The sequence below is a fragment of the Mauremys mutica genome, chromosome 6 (assembly GCF_020497125.1).
Source record: "Mauremys mutica isolate MM-2020 ecotype Southern chromosome 6, ASM2049712v1, whole genome shotgun sequence".
Classification (NCBI taxonomy): Eukaryota; Metazoa; Chordata; order Testudines; family Geoemydidae; genus Mauremys; species Mauremys mutica.
In genome coordinates this window covers 83,796,847-83,816,405 of record NC_059077.1, presented here as the reverse complement: position 1 = coordinate 83,816,405, position 19,559 = coordinate 83,796,847, and the positions used below count along the sequence as shown (strand labels likewise).

The window sequence follows — 19,559 nt, the reverse complement described above, 5'->3', positions numbered from 1 at the left end:
CTGCACGTACTAATGGAGATTTTGCCCTGTTAAAGGGAATACTATTACTCAGTTTAGACCCTAAATTTAACCTATTTTAAAACTGACAATCTGATTAGGAATACATTTAAAACTCATCACTGCCTTGTTTTTAGAAAGCTACCATTTAGATGTGGCAAACCAGAAAAAAAAAGTAATTGCAAACAATGGATCTTGTAATTCAAACATTTATTTAGAACTATAGAAACATGTTTTGGTGTGCCTCTTTAAAGCCAGACACAGGAATAGGCATAATCTTGTGTCAGCTTCCTGTTGTTCACACTTGCTTTTTTGATAGTTTATTTTATGAAGTTCACATAATGCTGAAAGTTTCAAGCCACCAGTGAAGAAAATATATGAGCTACTGAATGGCAAAAACTCCAAGCTTTTCCTTCCGAACAAAGTGATATATTAGAGTTTTGTTTTCAAGTAGCTTAATGCTTCATATTGAATCAAGATTTTTAAATTGCATTAGCAAGAATTTTTTGAGACAGAAAAGAGCAAATAGGAATTATTTTGTGGAAAGGCAGGTCATATCTTAATTATTGCTTTCTTCTATATGTTGCAAGTGTGAATTCATCTGCATCTTCAGCACAATGCAATTTACTTGGTGCTCTGAGATCCAGTATGTATTATCAGCTGTTATATAAGAACATAAAACATGACATCCAGGGCAATTCCCTGGAGTATTTTTTGTCTTCTTGTATCAAGTTAAATTTGTAATCTGTTTTTTCTGGCAAGTCAAACGTCAATAATTTGATGTTTGTTTGTGAAATTTACCGTTTTAACTCCTGCAAGCTGCAAAACTGTGCTAATGGGAGCATGATCCAACCTATTTTTATCAAGGTGCACAAAGTGGACTTTGCTACCTGGAACAGAATGAGAATAAAAATGGTAACAGTTGAATAAAATACTGCTTTATTATAACAGTTAATTGGATTAAAGAAGCCTCCTGATTTTCCAGCAATTTGTCTAAAACTGTGCACTAGCTACATGAATTTACATAACATTCTGTTTTTTAATCACAGCATGTATATTTTTATCATTTAAAAAAAATATTACAGCAAAAAGGCATGACAAGGTAAGTGGTCGAATTAGACCTGTACTTTTCTGCTTCCTAGTACCTCAAGAGAATGATTTTATCATAACCACCGTTCATGTTTTGTTGCTTTCTTAAAAACACATCAAATAAAATACCTAGAATCCAATGTAATGGCAGAGTATAGACTGATGCCAAGATGTCAACAAGCAAAACTTAGGCCCAATCCTTTTCCTACTGAAGTCAAAGGCAAAACTCTCATTGGCTTCAACAGGAACAGTTCAGGTCTTTGTAGGAGGGGGAACTATGCAATGACACTTACAGACTTTGTTTACATAGCAGAACCATAAACAAGCACAGACTATATTTCTCTTTGGGAATCCTCAGGGCTCTACCAGAGATGAAGAGGACTCTTGGAAGTGTAATAAGAAACAGCTGGGGGAGGGGAAGATTATTTTAAAATAAAACAAATATGCTTACCTGGGCCTAAAATCAAAGTCCCCCCCTGCTGAGCTGGATCTCCCTGAAAATCAAAAGCAGGGCCAGTCATTGCTCTCCACATACTTCTGATACTTCCTGACAGCAAGTTTGATTTCACATGTGGGCTCTGCACTAAAACATTATAGGATATCTTACAACAAAATACATTTTATCTAAAATAGATTAAAATATTACTAGATAATTTCATCAGTGTCAGAACAGAAATATAGATAACAAAATATTATTACACAGATATATACATTACTTTATAGCTGTTAAAACAGACACACACACAAAGAGCAGAAGATGGCCATACTGGGTCAGACCAGTGGTCCATCTAGCCCAGTATACTGTCTTCTGGTAATGGCTAATGCCAGATGCTTCAAAGGGAATGAAAAGAACAGGGCAATTATCAAGCGATCCATCCCCTATCATCCAGTCCCAGCATCTGGCAGTCAGAGACTAGTCTACCGTATAAAGGAAGTCAACTTCATTATAATAAGGTCCTGATTCGGATCTCATTTGCACCTATGTAAATCAGGTGTAACCACCAAAGTCAATGAAGTTACACCCGTGCAAAAATAGGGTGAGATCAAAATCAGGCAATAAGAGTCTGTATTTCCCCATTACACTGGTCTACAATTTTGAGAAGTCGTCTGCTTCAGAGATAAAATGTGCTATTTATTATGTATTTTGATGTGCTGAATTCAAATATGACAATTAAAACAACTGATTGGCTACTGTTTCTAAGGTATTTAAGTTTTTACATTTTATGTCTATGTATATTGTGTAGATAGTAGAGTTTTAATCATAAATTGTAAACCTAGGTCTTTTCATGTGTTTATGGTTGCTTTACATGATAATATTTCACCTGTCCTGTTTATGTAACACTTTAAAAATCAGCAAAAGGGTTATATAAATAAAATTTATTATGAAACAAAAGGCAAAAAACTATTATGTACATAGTTTAGTCCTATTCAGTGTCTACTCGGCGCTTCTTGGCTTGTCTCTTGAATTCATTAAATGGAGCATCTCTTGTCACTGTCCAGCAATAGTTTGCAAGCGTTGATGGGCTCCATTTGCCCTGATAGCATTTCTCCATTGTTGCAATGTCCTGGTGAAATCGCTCGCCGTGCTCGTCGCTCACTGCTCCGCAGTTCGGTGGAAAAAAATCTAGATGAGAGTGCAAAAAATGTATCTTTAGTGACATGTTGCAATCAAGGCTTTTGTATGCCTTGAGGAGGTTTTCCACCAACAACCTGTAGTTGTCTGCCTTGTTGTTTCCGAGAAAATTTATTGCCACTAACTGGAAGGCTTTCCATGCCGTCTTTTCCTTGCCACGCAGAGCATGGTCAAATGCATCATCTCGAAGAAGTTCACGAATCTGAGGACCAACAAAGACACCTTCCTTTATCTTAGCTTCTCTTAACCTTGGAAATTTTCCACGGAGGTACTTGAAAGCTGCTTGTGTTTTGTCAATGGCCTTGACAAAGTTCTTCATCAGACCCAGCTTGATGTGTAAGGGTGGTAACAAAATCTTCCTTGATTCAACAAGTGGTGGATGCTGAACACTTTTCCTCCCAGGCTCCAATGACTGTCGGAGTGGCCAATCTTTCTTGATGTAGTGGGAATCTCTTGCACGACTATCCCATTCGCAGAGAAAACAGCAGTACTTTGTGTATCCAGTCTGCAGACCAAGCAAGAGAGCAAGAACCTTCAAATCGCCACAAAGCTGCCACTGATGTTGGTCATAGTTTATGCACCTCAAAAGTTGTTTCATGTTGTCATAGGTTTCCTTCATATGGACTGCATGACCAACTGGAATTGATGGCAAAACATTGCCATTATGCAGTAAAACAGCTTTAAGACTCGTCTTCGATGAATCAATGAACAGTCTCCACTCATCTGGATTGTGAACGATGTTGAGGGCTGCCATCACACCATCGATGTTGTTGCAGGCTACAAGATCACCTTCCATGAAGAAGAATGGGACAAGATCCTTTTGACGGTCACGGAACATGGAAACCCTAACATCACCTGCCAGGAGATTCCACTGCTGTAGTCTGGATCCCAACAGCTCTGCCTTACTCTTGGGTGGTTCCAAATCCCTGACAAGGTCATTCAGTTCACATTGTGTTATGAGGTGTGGTTCAGAGGAGGAGGATGGGAGAAAATGTGGGTCCTGTGACATTGATGTTTCAGGACTAGAAGTTTCATCCTCTTCCTCGTCTGACTCAAGTGAGAATGATTCTGGTGCATCAGGAACCGGCAGTCCTTCTCCCTGGGGTACTGGGCGTATAGCTGATGGAATGTTTGGATAATGCACAGTCCACTTTTTCTTCTTTGACACACCTTTCCCAACTGGAGGCACCATGCAGAAGTAACAATTGCTGGTATGATCTGTTGGCTCTCTCCAAATCATTGGCACTGCAAAAGGCATAGATTTCCTTTTCCTGTTCAACCACTGGCAAAGATTTGTTGCACAAGTGTTGCAGCATATGTGTGGGGCCCACCTCTTGTCCTGATCTCCAATTTTGCAGCCAAAATAAAGGTGATAGGCTTTCTTAACCATAGTGAGTATACTGCGCTTTTGTGATGCAAAAGTCACTTCACCACAAACATAGCAGAAGATATCTGTACTGTTCACACAAGTACGAGGCATCTCTGCTCACTTTGGCTAAACAGAAATGTGTCCCGTTGCAAAATCAAACACTGACAAATAAGAGAGCACGACACTGTAAGATTTCTAGAGCTGATATAGGGCAATTTGTTCAGCAGAGTGATGTAAGCTTCGTTATGATTGCATCATCCATGACTTCTAGGAATAACATGATGCAATTCATATCATGTATGACGCAATACCAGCTTCAGATTGCATCATTCATTGTTTTGCCTAAAAAGCAAGTACTGTCCAAACCCAGTCATAGATTTATTCATAGATCCAGTCAAAGATGTATTTTAGTCATTTCTGGTTTAAATTGAGATCCCTTCCCTTTATAACTCACTTATCCTCCGCTATTCCCAAGTCAAGGGTCGTATATACTGACCCAATAGCATAACTTGAAAACTAGAGCCAATCAACAATTTTAAGCATCATTTTCATTCTCAGTGACCCAGAATTAGTAAAGTTTGACTACATTTATTTCAGAAGCATTTTGGCTGTAGAGCAGTATTGGATATAATACTAAGAATAGACACATCAATGGATTTAACAGGCTCATTTCTCTTCTGTCTTAAAACTAATAATCTATAGCAGGGATCAGCAACCTTTGGCACGCGGCCCATCAGGGAAATCCACTGGCTGGCCGGGCCGGTTTGTTTACTGCAGCGTCCGCAGGTTTGGCCAATCGCAGCTCCCACTGGCCACGGTTCACCATTCCAGGCCAACGGAGACTGCGGGAAGCGGCGGCCAGCACATCCCTCGGCCCATGCCACTTCCCGCAGTCCCCATTGGCCTGGAACGGCCAACCACAGCCAGTGGGAGCTGCGATCAGCCGAACCTGCAGACGCTGCAGTAAACAAACCATCCCGGCCCGCCAGCGGATTTCCTTGATAGGCCACGTGCCAAAGGTTGCCAATCCCTGATCTATAGACTGCTCTATTGATGTTGGACCTCATGTTTCCTGCAGGCTTCCAGCCTTCTCTGCTTTTATATGAACTCATGGCATTTTAAATGTAATACACTAGATTAATCAGATCTTAAACTAGGGCTTCATCCTGCACCACTGAACTCAATGAGAGCAGGATCAAGCCCATAGTGAGCCTCTCCCAAAGACCAGAAAGCTCCTTTAGAATAATGCAGTAAAACATTCAGCATTGTTGTTGTAGAGTAGCACACTAGCATGTACATTAATCTACTATTGTTATGCCAACAGAGCATTTTAAATGACGTTTTCTGTGAAAGAAATCAAGGGAAGAACATAGTTCCTACCTGACATGGCTGCTTCACCTTTTTTCATGCCAAGTATTTTATAAATCTCCCTCTCTGGATCGACATAGATTTCATGGGAATAGCCCGTCAAACTACAAAACGGCTACAAGATACGTACGTACATAAAATAATTATATTACATTTGAATGTTTAGTAAAAAAATATGAAAAATACTGATTTTGAAACCCTCTGAATTCTTCATATTAAGCCCAACCAACGCTAAGGGCCAAATCGTGAAGTTCTGACTCAAACAAAACTTCCACTGAAATCAATGGAAGTTTTGCCTGAATAAAATTTGCAGGATTTGAACGTAAGATTTCCCCCACTATACCACAATTAGAATTGCTTCATAAAAAGTAATAAGGGCCTGGTTTTAAGGGCTGTTGAGCAACCACAGCTCCACTTGAAGTCAGTTAAAATCATTGACTTGGAAATCCAACCCCTAATTAACTAGATGAACTTGTTACAAGCATAATACAATATATCATTTACCTCACTGAGTATTTTATTTACCTTAATGTGATGGTGAGATGACTGTCCAATAACTATCAGTCTCACTTTTGCCTCCTAGAAAAAAAATACAGAATATAGATATAAAAACTATTAATAAGGACTGAATTTTTTATGCATATCAGCAAAACAATAATAGAAATATCTGTATTTTAGCTTAATGATCTCGGGGTACAGGATACAAAAGGTATTAGTTATTCTAGATGTAAAATTTGACTATTTCTCAATATCAAAAATCTATATTAATCAACACGGCTATATTTACATTAATTTTTTAAAAAGTAATGTTGGTAGGCAGCTTTTTTTTAACCTGCAGATGAATATCTGTTTTATTTTCTGTTGCATCTATAGGATTAAATTTTCATCTGGCTTCAAAACTGCTTACAATTTTTTACTTGCAAAACTTCACACTCACGTGTCTGCATCTGAAAAATTGTATTTGCACCTGTATTATTTGCATATTAGAGTGCAAAATACATTCACATTCACTGCTAGGTACATTTTTTGGAGGTGCAACATCAGGAATTGTGTCTAAAACCTTGGCCCATAATGTTAATTAATTTAGACTCCTTTCACTCAGTAATGCATTCAAACAAATCGTTCATGGAACTAAGGGTTATTAATATCCTCTAGCACTGTACTCCTTCCATAAACAATTTGCATAACTTAGCCGGTTGACAAAACAAGTCATCCCATAGATGATGATGTAATTATTCCTGAAAATACAGAAGAATATAATTCTGTTATTTTTATCTGAGCAGCTAGTTATTTTATAAATTCCTATTAAATATGATTAATTCAGCGCTTTAGCAAAAACCTGCTTATGTCAAAAGGGAAAGTGCACCCCCTCTCACTTTAAAAGTCCTCAAGGTCCTGCTCCATCTGGAGTTCGTTGTCCCTGAGGATCTCAGCCTTTCTTACCAGCCGTATGCTGATGCTGGGAGCAAAATGTGGCATAGCTTCAATCAGCAGAATAGAAAGAGGCAGACTGAGTTTTTTAATTTAGCAGGGAATCGCCATCGTATGCCCTACTCACCAACAGGAGCTGGGCACTTAGTTCTTTAGGAAAGCAGAAAAACTCCAAACAACAAGATGTAATGCTGTATGGTACAACAAATTCCTTCTAAATTCTCACGGGCAGGTATAACAGAGCAATTGTTGCAGCAATGTGTGAAAACACTAACTCCCTTCCCCATGGGCTTCCGGTCATCAAACGTCATGTCAAAGGAATTACAGATGCGGGTAAACCCTACTACTCCTGTCTCCCCAAACACACGCGAACACAGACAGGTTAAGGGCATCTGACTTACTTGTAACAAATTCTTGGGAATTTTTGCCAGATCTTCTACATATTCTTTGCAGGTGTAACATAAGAAATGCTGAAAAGGTAACATAGCCAGGAGGAGATATCAGAAACCAACACAATCGCGTGGCAATGAAGCAACAAGGGACTTCAGACAGAGAGACCTCAGCTGGTAGAGTGGGTGCTTAGAAACTGGAGGCAGAAAGGAGTAGCGCTTATTAAAGAGACCCAGCTGCCGAATTCGGATGGCGATCCAAGTTCTATCAACGTCTGAGGGCGCTGGGATCTTGGTGTGGGATCTCGCTAATAGGCATTGGGGTCACTAGGACAATTGGAGAGGGCCAGCGCTTCTCAGCTGGGGAATCGGAGAACTACGACCTTATTTCAACAAGCACTTGAAATCAAAGGCCTCTCCCCCTCCCTCAACGTGGAGTGAAAAGCGCGTGTCTCTTTCACAAACAGCTCGGGGGGACCCCTGAAAACAGGGTGCTTGTTGCGCAAAGTGTTCGCGTGTCTCGCCACCCGTCCCAGCCCCTGTTAAGGACCCTTTCGGGGTGAGGGTGTCCCGCTATGCAAGAGCCGCTTGCACAAGCGGGTGGGACGACACGAAAAGCGCCCCCCCCCTCACCCGCACGAACACCACGATGGCTCTGTGATCCCGGAACAGGGCCCCGAACGGGATCCTCTGCCCGTCTCCGTCCACCACCAGGCGCCGGGCGGCGTCTCGCAGCTCCCCCGCCTCCTGGCCGCTGAGCCGCGCGCGATCGCGGCTACCGATTTGCCGTGTGATCGGGGCTGCTGGGAGATTCGCCATGGTGGGGTTTGCTCTCTGCAGCTGGCTGGGCCGGGCCTAGCGGCCGGGCCCCGGAAAGAAGCAGCGGAAGGGCAGGCAGCGTGAGATGAAGTGCCAGCGCCGGTGGGAGGGCATCATCTCGCTCTCCTTTCTGGCGAAGATCCACTTCCAAGCGCAGCTGCTGAACACTCCACACCAGCAGCCGCTTCACTTCATTTGAGGAAGAGCTGAAGAGGCTGGTGTCTAAAAGATGCTTCCCAGGAATCTCTCCACCTAAAAGAGATTAGAACTGCTTTGTTACCCTTACAATGAAAAAACACGACAGGCTTCTCCAGCAGCGTCCCCCAAATGCTGCACTCCTACTATTACTACAGGATATTACTACAGAATTTTTCAAAGGGAAGTGAGCAAACTTGACAACTTCAGTTTTATAGTACATATAGACCTGTACAAAAATCCAGTCAGCTACCTTCAAACTTATCTCACTCTTTGTACAGAGCAGATATATTTATCCATGATGAGCTGGCTCAGTTTGACTCTCCATTTGGAATATCAATCCAATTATGTTAAAACATTATCAAAAAGACTTTAGAGCCCACATAAGGTACATTAGCGTCTCCTGTTGTTTTGGCATTTATTATACATCATTTGCCCAAAGGTGCATGTTTAGAAGTTATGTTACAATCCAAAATACTTTCTGAATTATTTTTATTTATATGGCCTGTAACCTCAAATCTATAGAGGATTTCTGAATATTGTGAAAAATGATGTTCTGTTATGATTGGGAAAGGCCTTGTCATATGTCCTCAAAACTGTTCTCAGAACTATGTCTGAGTTTTTCTGTTCACTTAGCAGTTTGTATATATTAGATCCTAAATGCTTAGATTTAACAAAATAATACTAATAGAGAGCAGTTTTCAAAGCGCTTTACAAAGGAAGGTAATTGTACAGCACTTAGCACGAGCCCTTGATCGAGGCTCCTATATGCTATTGTAATATAAATAATAATCATCTCAGGTTTTACAGAGAGGGAAACTGAAGTAGAGAAAGTTTAATGTTGATGTTTTCACAAAATAGCAGCCACTTTTGAAAATGTAGCTTCAGGTGCTGATCCAGAAAACCATCCAACTATGTGCTTAACTTTAAACATTGGTTTAAGTGCCGTTGGCTTCCGTGGCAAAACTGAAAACAGAATCCAGGTCTATTGACCTCAGGTCAGTTCCCGGTCTACTGGAACAATGGTTACCTAAGAGCATTCCAATATGGATTTGATTAGAGTCATTCTCCTTCCCCCTTCTCTCCCTGCCCCCGTTTTCCCCCTTTCTTTTCACCTTCCACCTTCTACATGCAGAAATGTTAATAACATTAAAAGATACAACTTGCCATATTGATGTATGCTATGTTGTCCTAAATTTGAAACACATTTTAAAATCTAAGCAGAATGGATAATTAGCACATTGACATCTGTGCTTCTGTTTTTATCCCAAAATATAATTCAAAAGATATGCCAATCCCCCACATTTCCATACAAATGATACAAGTGTTTACACATATTAATTAAAGGAAAAGAGATCACTGATGTCCAATGAGGAACACTTTTTCAGTGACTTATGAAAAATACTGAATTAACAGTCAGGGGCGGCTCTAGGTATTTTGCCGCCCCAAGCACAACAGGCAAGCTGCCTTCGGCGGCTTGCCTGCGGGAGGTCCCCAGTCCCGCAGATTCGGCGGCATGCCTGTGGGAGGTCCGCCGAAGCCACGGGACCAGCGGACCCTCCGCAGGCATGCCACCGAAGGCAACCTGCCTGCCGCCCTTGCGGCGACCGGCAGAGTGCCCCCCGTGGCTTGCCACCCCAGGCACGCGCTTGGTGTGCTGGTGCCTGGAGCCACCCCTGTTAACAGTTGAATTGTGTTGCACCTTGGATAAGAGATTCAGATTCCTGAATTCATGAGAAAAGAGAATAACTAACATCACACAGATGTAGAACGACATACCTATTCTAGAGTGGCTAATGAAACAATGTAAATATGTAACCTGAATATTTCATTTGTATCAGCTGAATAGTGTGTTAAGAGAGATCACCACTCGTTATAATAGTAACATAATGCATCCACTTAATGTAATATATGTTTGCAAGGCAACATTATTTCCACTTTAGTCCAACATATGTTATCTGGGACTTCACCTAGACCATGTCTATACTACAAAATTATGTTGACCTAAATTACGCCGGCATACAGCTGCTGCAGTTATTATATCACTTGTGCATGTCCACACTGCTTCTTGTGTCAGCGGTGCGTGTGCTCACCAGAAGTGCTTCTATTGATGCAGAGTACAGTGCATGCTGGGTAGCTATCCCACTGTGCAACTCACCACCATCCAGCACAGGGTGCTTAGGGACGTTTTTGCAATGCTTCATAGGGTGAAAACAAGTCCTGCAGGGGTGGCTGGGAGCATTGGTTCCACTTCCCATAATGCAGTGTTCTCCATCCCATAATTTAATCCACATCCCATAATATTTCATGCCTCTTTTCAAAATCCCTACAAGCCTCCTTGCTGCTCGCCATCTGTGACAGAAGCATGGATCATGCACAGCTCTGCACTCCTGTGATGAGCATTGTGATCATGAGCAGGGGCGGCTCTAGACATTTCGCTGCCCCAAGCACGGCGGCATGCCGCAGGGGGCGCTCTGCCGGTCGATGGTCCCGTGGCTCCGGTGGACCTCCCGCAGCTTCGTGCATGGAAGCCGCGGGACCAGCGGACCCTCCGCAGGCAAGCCACCGAAGGCAGCCTGCCTGCCGCCCTCGCGGCGCCAGCAGAGCGCCCCCTGCAGCTTGCCGCCCCAAGCACGCACTTGGCGTGCTGGGGCCTGGAGCCGCCCCTGATCATGAGGTGCCTGATCCTGCAGTATTTGCAGAGCAGCAAAAAGAGCCATGAGAAACATGATGATTTATAGGGGGCTAGCATGCTGTGGGACACAGAAAGAAACAATTCAATGTTGTTGGTGGCATTCATGGAGCTGCTGCAGATGGTGGAGTGCCAGTTCTGGGCCTGAGAAACAAGCACTGACTTGTGGGATTTCATTGTCATGAAGTTTTGGATGATGAGCGGTGGCTGCAGAACTTTTGGATGTGCAAGACCACATTCCTGGATCTGTGTGCCGAACTCACCCCATTCCAGTCCCAGTACAGGGATGCCAAAATGAGATCCACACTGACAGCTGAGTGGTGGAAACTTGCAATGCCAGATTGCTACCGGTCAGTTGAGAATCAATTTGGAGTTGGGAAATCCACCATGGGGGCTGTTGTGATGCAAGTTTGCAGGGCCATTTATCACCTCCTGCTATGCAACACAGTGACTCTGGGAAATGTGCAGGACATAGTGGATGGTTTTGCAGCAATGGGCTTCCCAAACTGTGGAGGGGCGATAGATGGCATACATATTCCTATTGTAGCACCAGACTACCTTGCCACAGAGTACATCAGTAGAAAGGGCTACTTTTCTATGGTAATGCAAGCACTAGTGTATCAGCAGGGATGCTTTACCAACAGCAATATGGACTGGTCAGGGAGGGTGCATCTTTAGGAACACAAGACTGTTCAGAAAGCTGCAAGCAGGGACTTTCTTTCCAGACTGGTGGATCACCATTGGGAGCAGTGCTTGAAATGCCTGCCCCTTGCTCCCATGGCTGATGAAGCCATACACTGGCTACCTTGACAGCACCAAGGAGCACTTTAACTACAGGCTTAGCAGGTGCAGATGACAATTGTATATACTTTTGATCATTGAAGGCTCACTGGCATTGTCTACATACGAGACTGGATGTCAATGAAAAAAATATCCCAGTGGTTATAGCTGCCTGCTGTGTCCTGCAATAATATCTGTGAAGCAAAGGGGGAAACATTTCTACCAGGGTGGAGGGTGGAGGTGGAGTGGCTCTCTGCTGAATTTGAACTGCCAGATACTATGGCTATTAGAAGAGCTCAGCTCAGAGAGGCTTTGAAAGAACATTTTAATAGTGAGCCATAGTAATGTATGTTACTGTAGTATGCTCTGTGATGCTGTATGGAATCTGGGAGACACTTTATGATATTGATGATACTGATATTATAAAATTACAAGGAATCCGACCAGATATGCTGTGTGAGGTATCTGCAAAAATGTTATAATTTTCCAAGTATGATAATCTTGCTTATATGTTTGTATCACCTTTGTATTATGAGATATAGGTATATCTGTATTTCCAAACTTGTGTTGTGTTTCTGGGTGATGCCCCCAGACAGATTGGCATCAGCAGTGCCTAGCCTGTTCGATGGCCCATCCGGGTCATCAGCTGTACAATGAACCCATTGAAAGGAACCAGGGAAGACACTGTATGAGTCAGCAAGGCATGTGTTCTGCCTGTGGACAGAGAACTCTAAGGCTTCCATGCCATGTGCTGTCAGCTTGAGTTTGGGACAAAGGAAGTATAAGCCATATGGCAAAAGAATATAAAAGGCAACTATATCATCTCCATTTTATCTTCAATCCTGCTTCTTACCTCTGGAATAACTTTTCTACAAACTGAAGCTCTGAACAAAGGACTGAATGATCCATCCAAGCTGTGGGTGTATTCCAGAGGGACTTTCAAGCCAGAAAACTCACCAGTACTGCTAAGACTCTGATATATGAACTTTGAAGTCTCTGTATGTATCTGAATGCTTTATCATTTAACAACTCTCTTCTTGTTCTTTCTTTTTTTCTTCATAATAAACCTTTAGTTTTATACACAAAGGACTGGCTGGCAGCATGGTATTTTGGGTAAGATCCAAACCTATCTTGACCTGGTAATGTGGCTGACCTTTGGGGTTCAGAAGACCATTTTGTATATGTAAATAACTCATTGAACTGAACCCTAGGTGCTGATCTGTAGCCAGAGAACTGGAATGCAATAAAGGGGGCTCTGTGATTTCTTTTCTTTTTTTCTCTTTTTGCTTCTTGATAACCAGTGTGGGGGATCAGAAGCACAGGTTGGGTGAGTGTAGTTCAATGTTAACCACCAATATTTGGGAGAATCTTCTCTCTTTTTTGCAGCCTGCCCTGCCCTTGGCATTTTCAACGAGGGCTGCCACAGGCACCCTGGGTCACATGCTCTACCTGGCCTTCTCTTTTGTGGTTCAGAATGAATCTTGTAGTGATTGCTGTGTATGTAGGAACATAACATTGTCAATGTACCTATTAATATTGTTTTATGGGTTCTGTGACACAGTGCAGCAACAGGAAATTGATCGCTAAGAGATCAGATCATTACCAGTCAGCATATGTTGTGAACTAATAAGGATGAATTATGTTCCAAAATATAGAATTTTATTATGTAATATGAACCAGGATCATAAAAAGAACATGTAGAACTTAATAAAACTTAATAAGTTAAGGGAACAGAACTTATGAAGGGGAAAGAACAGTCATTTCCATTTCAGGAAAACATACACCAACTGTGTCTTTCACAGGTCAGTGTATGTGAAGCTGTTATTTTCTTTAATGTCCCTGTGGGTGGAGTGGTAGGGGTAGTGCACCGACCTCTGATGCCACATGGAATGTTGAGAGAGCGCGTATAGGGAGGTCCCGATATGGAGTTCTCTATGGGCTGCAGGGGGAGGCGAGCATAGATTTGTTGAACTTTCAGGTCCACTGGAGTCTGCAGCATCTGTGTTTGCTGTCTGAGAAGCACAACCATCTCCTGCTGGATGTTCCTATCCTTTTCCTGTGCCTTTCTACTCTCCACCCTATCCTTCTCCATGCTATCCGCAAGGGTGATCATCCAGGCCCTGTGCTCCTTCTCTGATGCAGCACTGGCTTGCAGGATCTCCTGGAACATGTCATTCCAAGTACTTTTCTTTCTCCTCCTTATCTGGCTCAGGCATTCTGCATGTATGGAAGGGGAGACCTTCAAGGCCACAATACCAGCCTCTGAAGACACAACACACAGAGGTACTATTGCCAGTGTATTCACAACAGAAATCAAAATGTAGGATATTGAACTCACTCCCCTTGATCCCCACAAGCTGTAAGCACTGCATTCTCACTTCTCCTGGGGATCGATGCAGCACGGTGCCAGTCACAGCACCAGCGATGGTGAGTATGGCCCGGAGGAGGGGGAGCTGGGGAAATGAGGGATTGTTGGGAATAGTTCACAGGCATGAATATATGTTTATGGGGCAATGGAACTGAATACTGACCCCATTTTCCACGGGGGGGGGGGCAGGGAGGGGTGATTTTAGCTGATATGTAACTCCTGAGAGTAACAGAGGCAGAGAAAGCACAGTTGTTGCAGGCATCTTGATACTTCCCAGGGCCATATGCTGCTAGCCTGTGTGCTGCAATGGTGCCTACTAAAATAATTGCTGAGTGCTGTGAGAAAGCATCCTACCGTGGCAGAAGAAATAAGGCAGCCCTTCCCAGAAAACTTTGTCAGAGGATTGCAGATTACGTCCATGAAAGTTTCATCAAGATGTCTACAGAGGATTCAGGGGACATCTGGTGCACATAAACAAACTGCTCCGCATGGCCCCCTCTGCTTAACTCTGGAGGAGAATGAAAAGCAAATAGCAACTTTACCTGTCTTGGTTGTTTCACTATCTCTTCCAGCACAAGTAAAAAAGAGTAAATCAACAGATGTGTCCTGCTACTTTGGGGGCTCCATCCTTGTAATTTCAAAGCAAACTGCATGCTTACCAGAGGTTCCTTTCCCTGCATCAGGCTCAGCCATGCTCAACTGTGGGGACTGGCTGGACTGCGATAGAGTCAAAAACATGTCCTGGCTTGCTTTGCAGCTGGATCCTCTGGTTGCCTGTCCCCTGTACTACTCCTCCTTGCTGTTCATGACAGGGGCTTGTGACTTGGGCTCCTCCAAAGTATCCACATAGCTCTTGGGGGCGTGGTGGGGTCTCCACCAAGGATGGCATGCAGCTCTTTGTAAAAGCAGCAGTTCTGCAACTCTGCACCAAATTGATTGTTGGCCACTCTTGCCTTCTGATACACAGCTCCTTGACTCCTTGCTGCAGCTCCTTGGCTTTCAACTGGCACTGTTGCTGCTCTTTCTTGTAGCCTTTCTCCTTTGTGCACTGAGCAATCTGCTCATAGATGTCAAAATTTCTATGGCTGGATTGGAGCTGTGCTTGCACAGCTTCTCCCCACAGACCCAAGAGATCCAACACCTCCTTTACACTTCAGGCAGGAGCGCATCTGCAGTGTGTAGCTGGCATAGTCAGCTGGGCAGTTGCACACAATGGAGAGTTGCTAGTTGTACTTGTGCTAGGAAAAGGAATTTCAAAAATTCATGGGGCTTTAAAGGAGAGGGGCAGCTTCCTATCCACCTGGTCCCTGAGCAATGGAGTTCACAATGGTGACCAGAGCAGTCAGGGTGGGGCATTGTGGGACACCTCCTAGAGACCATTAACAGTTGATGTAAGTAACACAGTGTCTACACTGACATTATGTTGATCTAAATATATTGATTGTGACTCTACGCCACTCAGGGAGGTAGTGTTATTAAGTCACCGTAGCAGGGCAGTTACGTCAGCGGGACTGAAATGTAAACATAGACTCATCTACAGCTAGGTTGATGTAAGCTGCCTTGTGTCGACTTAACCATGTACTGTAGACCAGGCTCTAGAAATAGTTGATAATACATTTATTACTATTACTTATCAGTAGAAGAGAGATAAGAGCGATGGTGTCCACAAAAGGACTTAGGCATTACAACGGTGCACATCACGGTCTCTAACTTTTAGGCACATAGAAAATCACAGGAACACCCTCCAATCCACAAAACTGAGTTAGGCACTTAGGCTTCCTGGGCAACAAACAGGGAGACAGATGCCTCAGAATGTGATCCACAAAAGCCAGCATGCTAAGTGAGAAGCTACTTCAGGTAGCCAATGGGAGATGCCAACAGATGGATGTGTCCTAAACCCTGCCACTCTCTCAGACATAGGCATCTAACTCCAGGCTGCAGAAGAAACCTATCTCTGCTTAGCAATCCATGAATGTGAATCTCTCGCCTGGAGTCAGGTGGCTTAGGAGCCTAAGGTGTTTCTTGCAGGAATGAGTTAGACATCTGTCCTGCTCTACATAAAAAGGTCAGTGGTGGTAGTGCCCACCTTATAACTTTTAGCCTACTGGTTAGGACACTTACCTACGATGTGGGAGCCCTACTTATGTGGTGTGGGAGACCCTGATCAAATCCTTTCTCCCCCACTGGCAGAGAGGGGGAACTGAATCTGGGTTTCCCACATCACAGGCAAGTGCTCTAATTGCTGAGCTAAAAGTTACAAGGTGGATGGCAACACTGCCTTCTCCTCTTGTGGTAGCTGAAATCTGAGTGGGACGGGACCTGCTCTGGTAGGTGACCTTTGAGCATGCCTACCAGACAGGTCCCTGCATGTGATTTAGATGGACAAACACCCATCTTCCCCTGGTATGTGAATGGCTCTGGGGTTTAGGCAGGGAGATAGGTGATCAGACACCTAGAAGGAGGCAGTAGTGCACATGCTCAGAGGCAGATAAATAGGCATCTAGGAAACTTTTACCCTGAAAACTTAGGCACCAAGTGAGTTTAGGCCCTTACAGGATTCAGTGAGAGTTTTGTGGATTACAGTGGAGTTGAAACTGGAACTTAGGTACATAAACCCAAAACTAAAGCACCTAAGTCTGGGGTTTAGGTGCCTAAGTTACTTTGTGGATCTGCCCTAGGAGTCCTAGATTTAAAAATATCATCTCATACTAAATACGAAAGTAATTCTCTAAATAACAGTTAAGTGACTTCTGTTAACAGTGTCTTTAATAAAAATCAGGAAGAGCAATTAAGTAAATGAAAAACCTACATTTGCTGTAGCTGTAAATTTTGATGTGACATTACTGATACAACAGATATATGTGCTTCTTAAGTATTTAAAAGTACACTTGGAATGATAATTCCTTAAATTATGGTAACGAAATACTTTCTCCTATGGTACAAAAATGATGTGCATCTACAATCCCTTTTCCAAGTGGTTCTCCTCTTATGATTATCTGTTCCTTATTAACTCTCCCTTGTTGTCCTGTTATAGAAGCTTCTTGCCAGCATGCTGTTCTGGGAACTGGCCCTTTAAAACTGGCAGAGGGAGTCAGCTGTAGCCTTCAAAAGGTCACTTTGCAGCTAGCTGCTTCATCTCTCTCTCCCAAATAGAAAGTATTCTTATCTCCTAATATAGTTTTTTGTTTATTATCCTCTAGGAGATGCTATATTTTCAGTCCCTACCCAACAATTTTCAGATAAGCTATTTGAACTTGCAACCTTTATTTTGATGAATTTCATTCTTACTTCATTGATTTATTTGGGACTGTTCATGAGAATAAGGGCTACATGACTGGGCTCATAGTGAGAGTGTTTATATATAAAAAGAATTAGTCACCTCCTCCTTTGAACCAATAATTTTAACACTATTAAAATATCTTTTTCTTAAAGGGTAACAATCATAGGTATATTTTTTCCCCATGGATCTTGTTTGTATTTGGTTTCACAACGTTAACACTGGTGGCAGTTACTCTAGGGGAACTACAGACTTCACAGCAAAACTAAACATAGCAATATCAAACAAAATGTGCACCATGTAGATATTACCTAGTGGTATAAAGCAGAGCCTTCAATGCACTTAATCAGAGCTCACAATTTTCCCTTCCTTTCTGTTATGGAGCTACCCAACCCAGAGGCTCTAAATGAGAAGCAGAGGTGACCAGCTAGATGTAAAGGAGAAGATGCTGTTGAATCAAGGAAAACAGTAAATTACATGGTGAGAAAACATTTAACTGTTTTTTATCTAGTGCCCCTGCTATTTATGGTGTCCAAAAGAATGATAAGAAATCAAGTTTCCCTCCCCAAAGAAATTATTTAAATAGGCTAGAGACAATGCGTGAGTAAAGGGATACAACATAAATACAAAGTGACTGAATAGTTTGTCATGTGTCTTGTTAGCATTAAGGGATTTAGAAAGTAAGCTAAATATCCTGAACATTTAAATTGTAATGTAAGTTAAATTAAAGGATTATGAGGTGAAGCAGGAGAGTAGAAGGGGATTGGTTATGACATACTTACTTTGGCTTGAATTTAGCCCTGTTATTTAATGTTCCTATATTGGTGTCTGATTATCCAAACACATAATACATTTCTAAAAAGGTTAAGCATTGTAATTATTTTCAATAGAGAGAAAGTATTTTGCTCACAGCAAAGTAATCTGAAGCCAGCTTTCCCTCAATACTATTATTGCCTGTGGCTACGCTGGAAGAGCATACCAGAGAAAGTAATTTCTCTATTTTTCTCCGTATTCATATTTTCTGTGTATAAAGGAGAGATGGGTGTAATGGATTCAGTCAGGGTGGCTCCACTAGTTATAGCAGCTATGATACTTGGCTATGGTTTAGGAATGATCTTCCTGGGGCCAGTGAATGGTATAATACAGTAGCTGGAGGTCATAATCTCTTGCTAACTTTAGCACAGATCAATGCTTTGAAAAAGACCTTTTAAAATTTAATTTATGTGCAAGGGTAACATCAATTTAATATAAGAGATGTCTCCTGTCCTGTCTTTGCTGGGGGATTAATTTAGGATCCAATTCCACTCCTACTGTAGTTGGTGGAATTTTTGCCAGTGCCTAGTCTAGCAGGGATTTTTTTCTATGTTTAATGACTACAGACCTGTGAGACTATACACATGTATATTCTCTAATGAAAACGAATAAAATATGTTGTCCCATTAACCTTCTTGATTACATGTTTGCATGGGATAATATTGTGCTTACCCCAAGACTATAAACTGTATAGTTTTCACTTTTGTGCCCTTCCTGATGAACAATAAAAGTGGTGGCCTACAGGTGAAAGATTTTCTCTTCTGTTACCAGTCACTTGAATGATCTAGTCATGAACTGTATGAAATAAAAATGGGGGCCTATAGGGGATGGTCTCCCTATCCCAGAATTGCTGTGGTAGCCTGAACCATTAGCAGAGAGACTGGGGGTGATGCAGGGATACACATCGGAGAAGCCCTATAGATGGCTCTGCCTCCATTTCCTACCTGACGCTAGAGGGACTTCCCATCTCAGAGCAGCAACAGAGTCTGCAGCCACACAAGAGAGGCTATGTGAGTCTGAGTTGGATTAGTGGAAAGTAGTGATTGCTGGAGATGTGGCAAGGTATGTTCAAATTCTGTGTGGATCTCCAACTGATTTCAATGGGATTCCATATAGTTTGAATTAACACAGATAACTTATTACTTCTTTTCAGAATTTTACTTGGCAGAATTAAAGAGTAGCCAGCATTGGCATGGATAATTTTGTTATAAAACTACTAAAGGCCCCAATCCTGCAAATTATGTTGTAAAAGCAGAACCCTACAGAAGCCAATGGGGCTCGCTGTGGGTGTCTATGAGGCATTCATTACAGAACCAAGACATAAGTGCCGAAATTTCCA

The 19,559-nt window shown here is 42.5% G+C and overlaps 1 protein-coding gene across 2 annotated transcripts; it reads right to left on the bottom strand.

Moving 5' to 3' along the window:
- Positions 1 to 190: 190 nt before the first annotated feature.
- Positions 191 to 8,268, bottom strand: PRXL2C (peroxiredoxin like 2C). Of its 2 annotated transcripts, none has more exons than XM_045021007.1 (6): positions 7,910 to 8,268; positions 7,289 to 7,357; positions 5,982 to 6,035; positions 5,469 to 5,571; positions 1,538 to 1,669; positions 191 to 887 (listed from the first exon to the last, which is right to left on the bottom strand). In XM_045021007.1, exons 1-6 carry the CDS (start codon positions 8,093 to 8,095, stop codon positions 760 to 762), a joined length of 672 nt encoding a protein of 223 aa, XP_044876942.1. In that variant the 5' UTR covers positions 8,096 to 8,268; the 3' UTR covers positions 191 to 759. The 2 variants fall into 2 exon arrangements, with proteins under 2 accessions (XP_044876942.1, XP_044876943.1); XM_045021008.1 differs by having other exon boundaries at positions 7,289 to 7,473; positions 7,910 to 8,048.
- Between the last annotated feature and the right edge of the window lie 11,291 nt (positions 8,269 to 19,559).

What these genes read in the sequence shown, in the direction of transcription:
- PRXL2C (XM_045021007.1), bottom strand. Translation starts at nt 8,095, where the DNA reads ATGGCGAATCTCCCAGCAGCCCCGATCACACGGCAAATCGGTAGCCGC. An exon ending in CATCTCACCATCACATTAAG is followed by an intron (nt 5,572 to 5,981) that starts GTAAATAAAATA and finishes CGTATCTTGTAG; the next exon opens with CCGTTTTGTAGTTTGACGGG. An exon ending in GACTTTGATTTTAGGCCCAG is followed by an intron (nt 888 to 1,537) that starts GTAAGCATATTT and finishes ATTCTGTTCCAG; the next exon opens with GTAGCAAAGTCCACTTTGTG.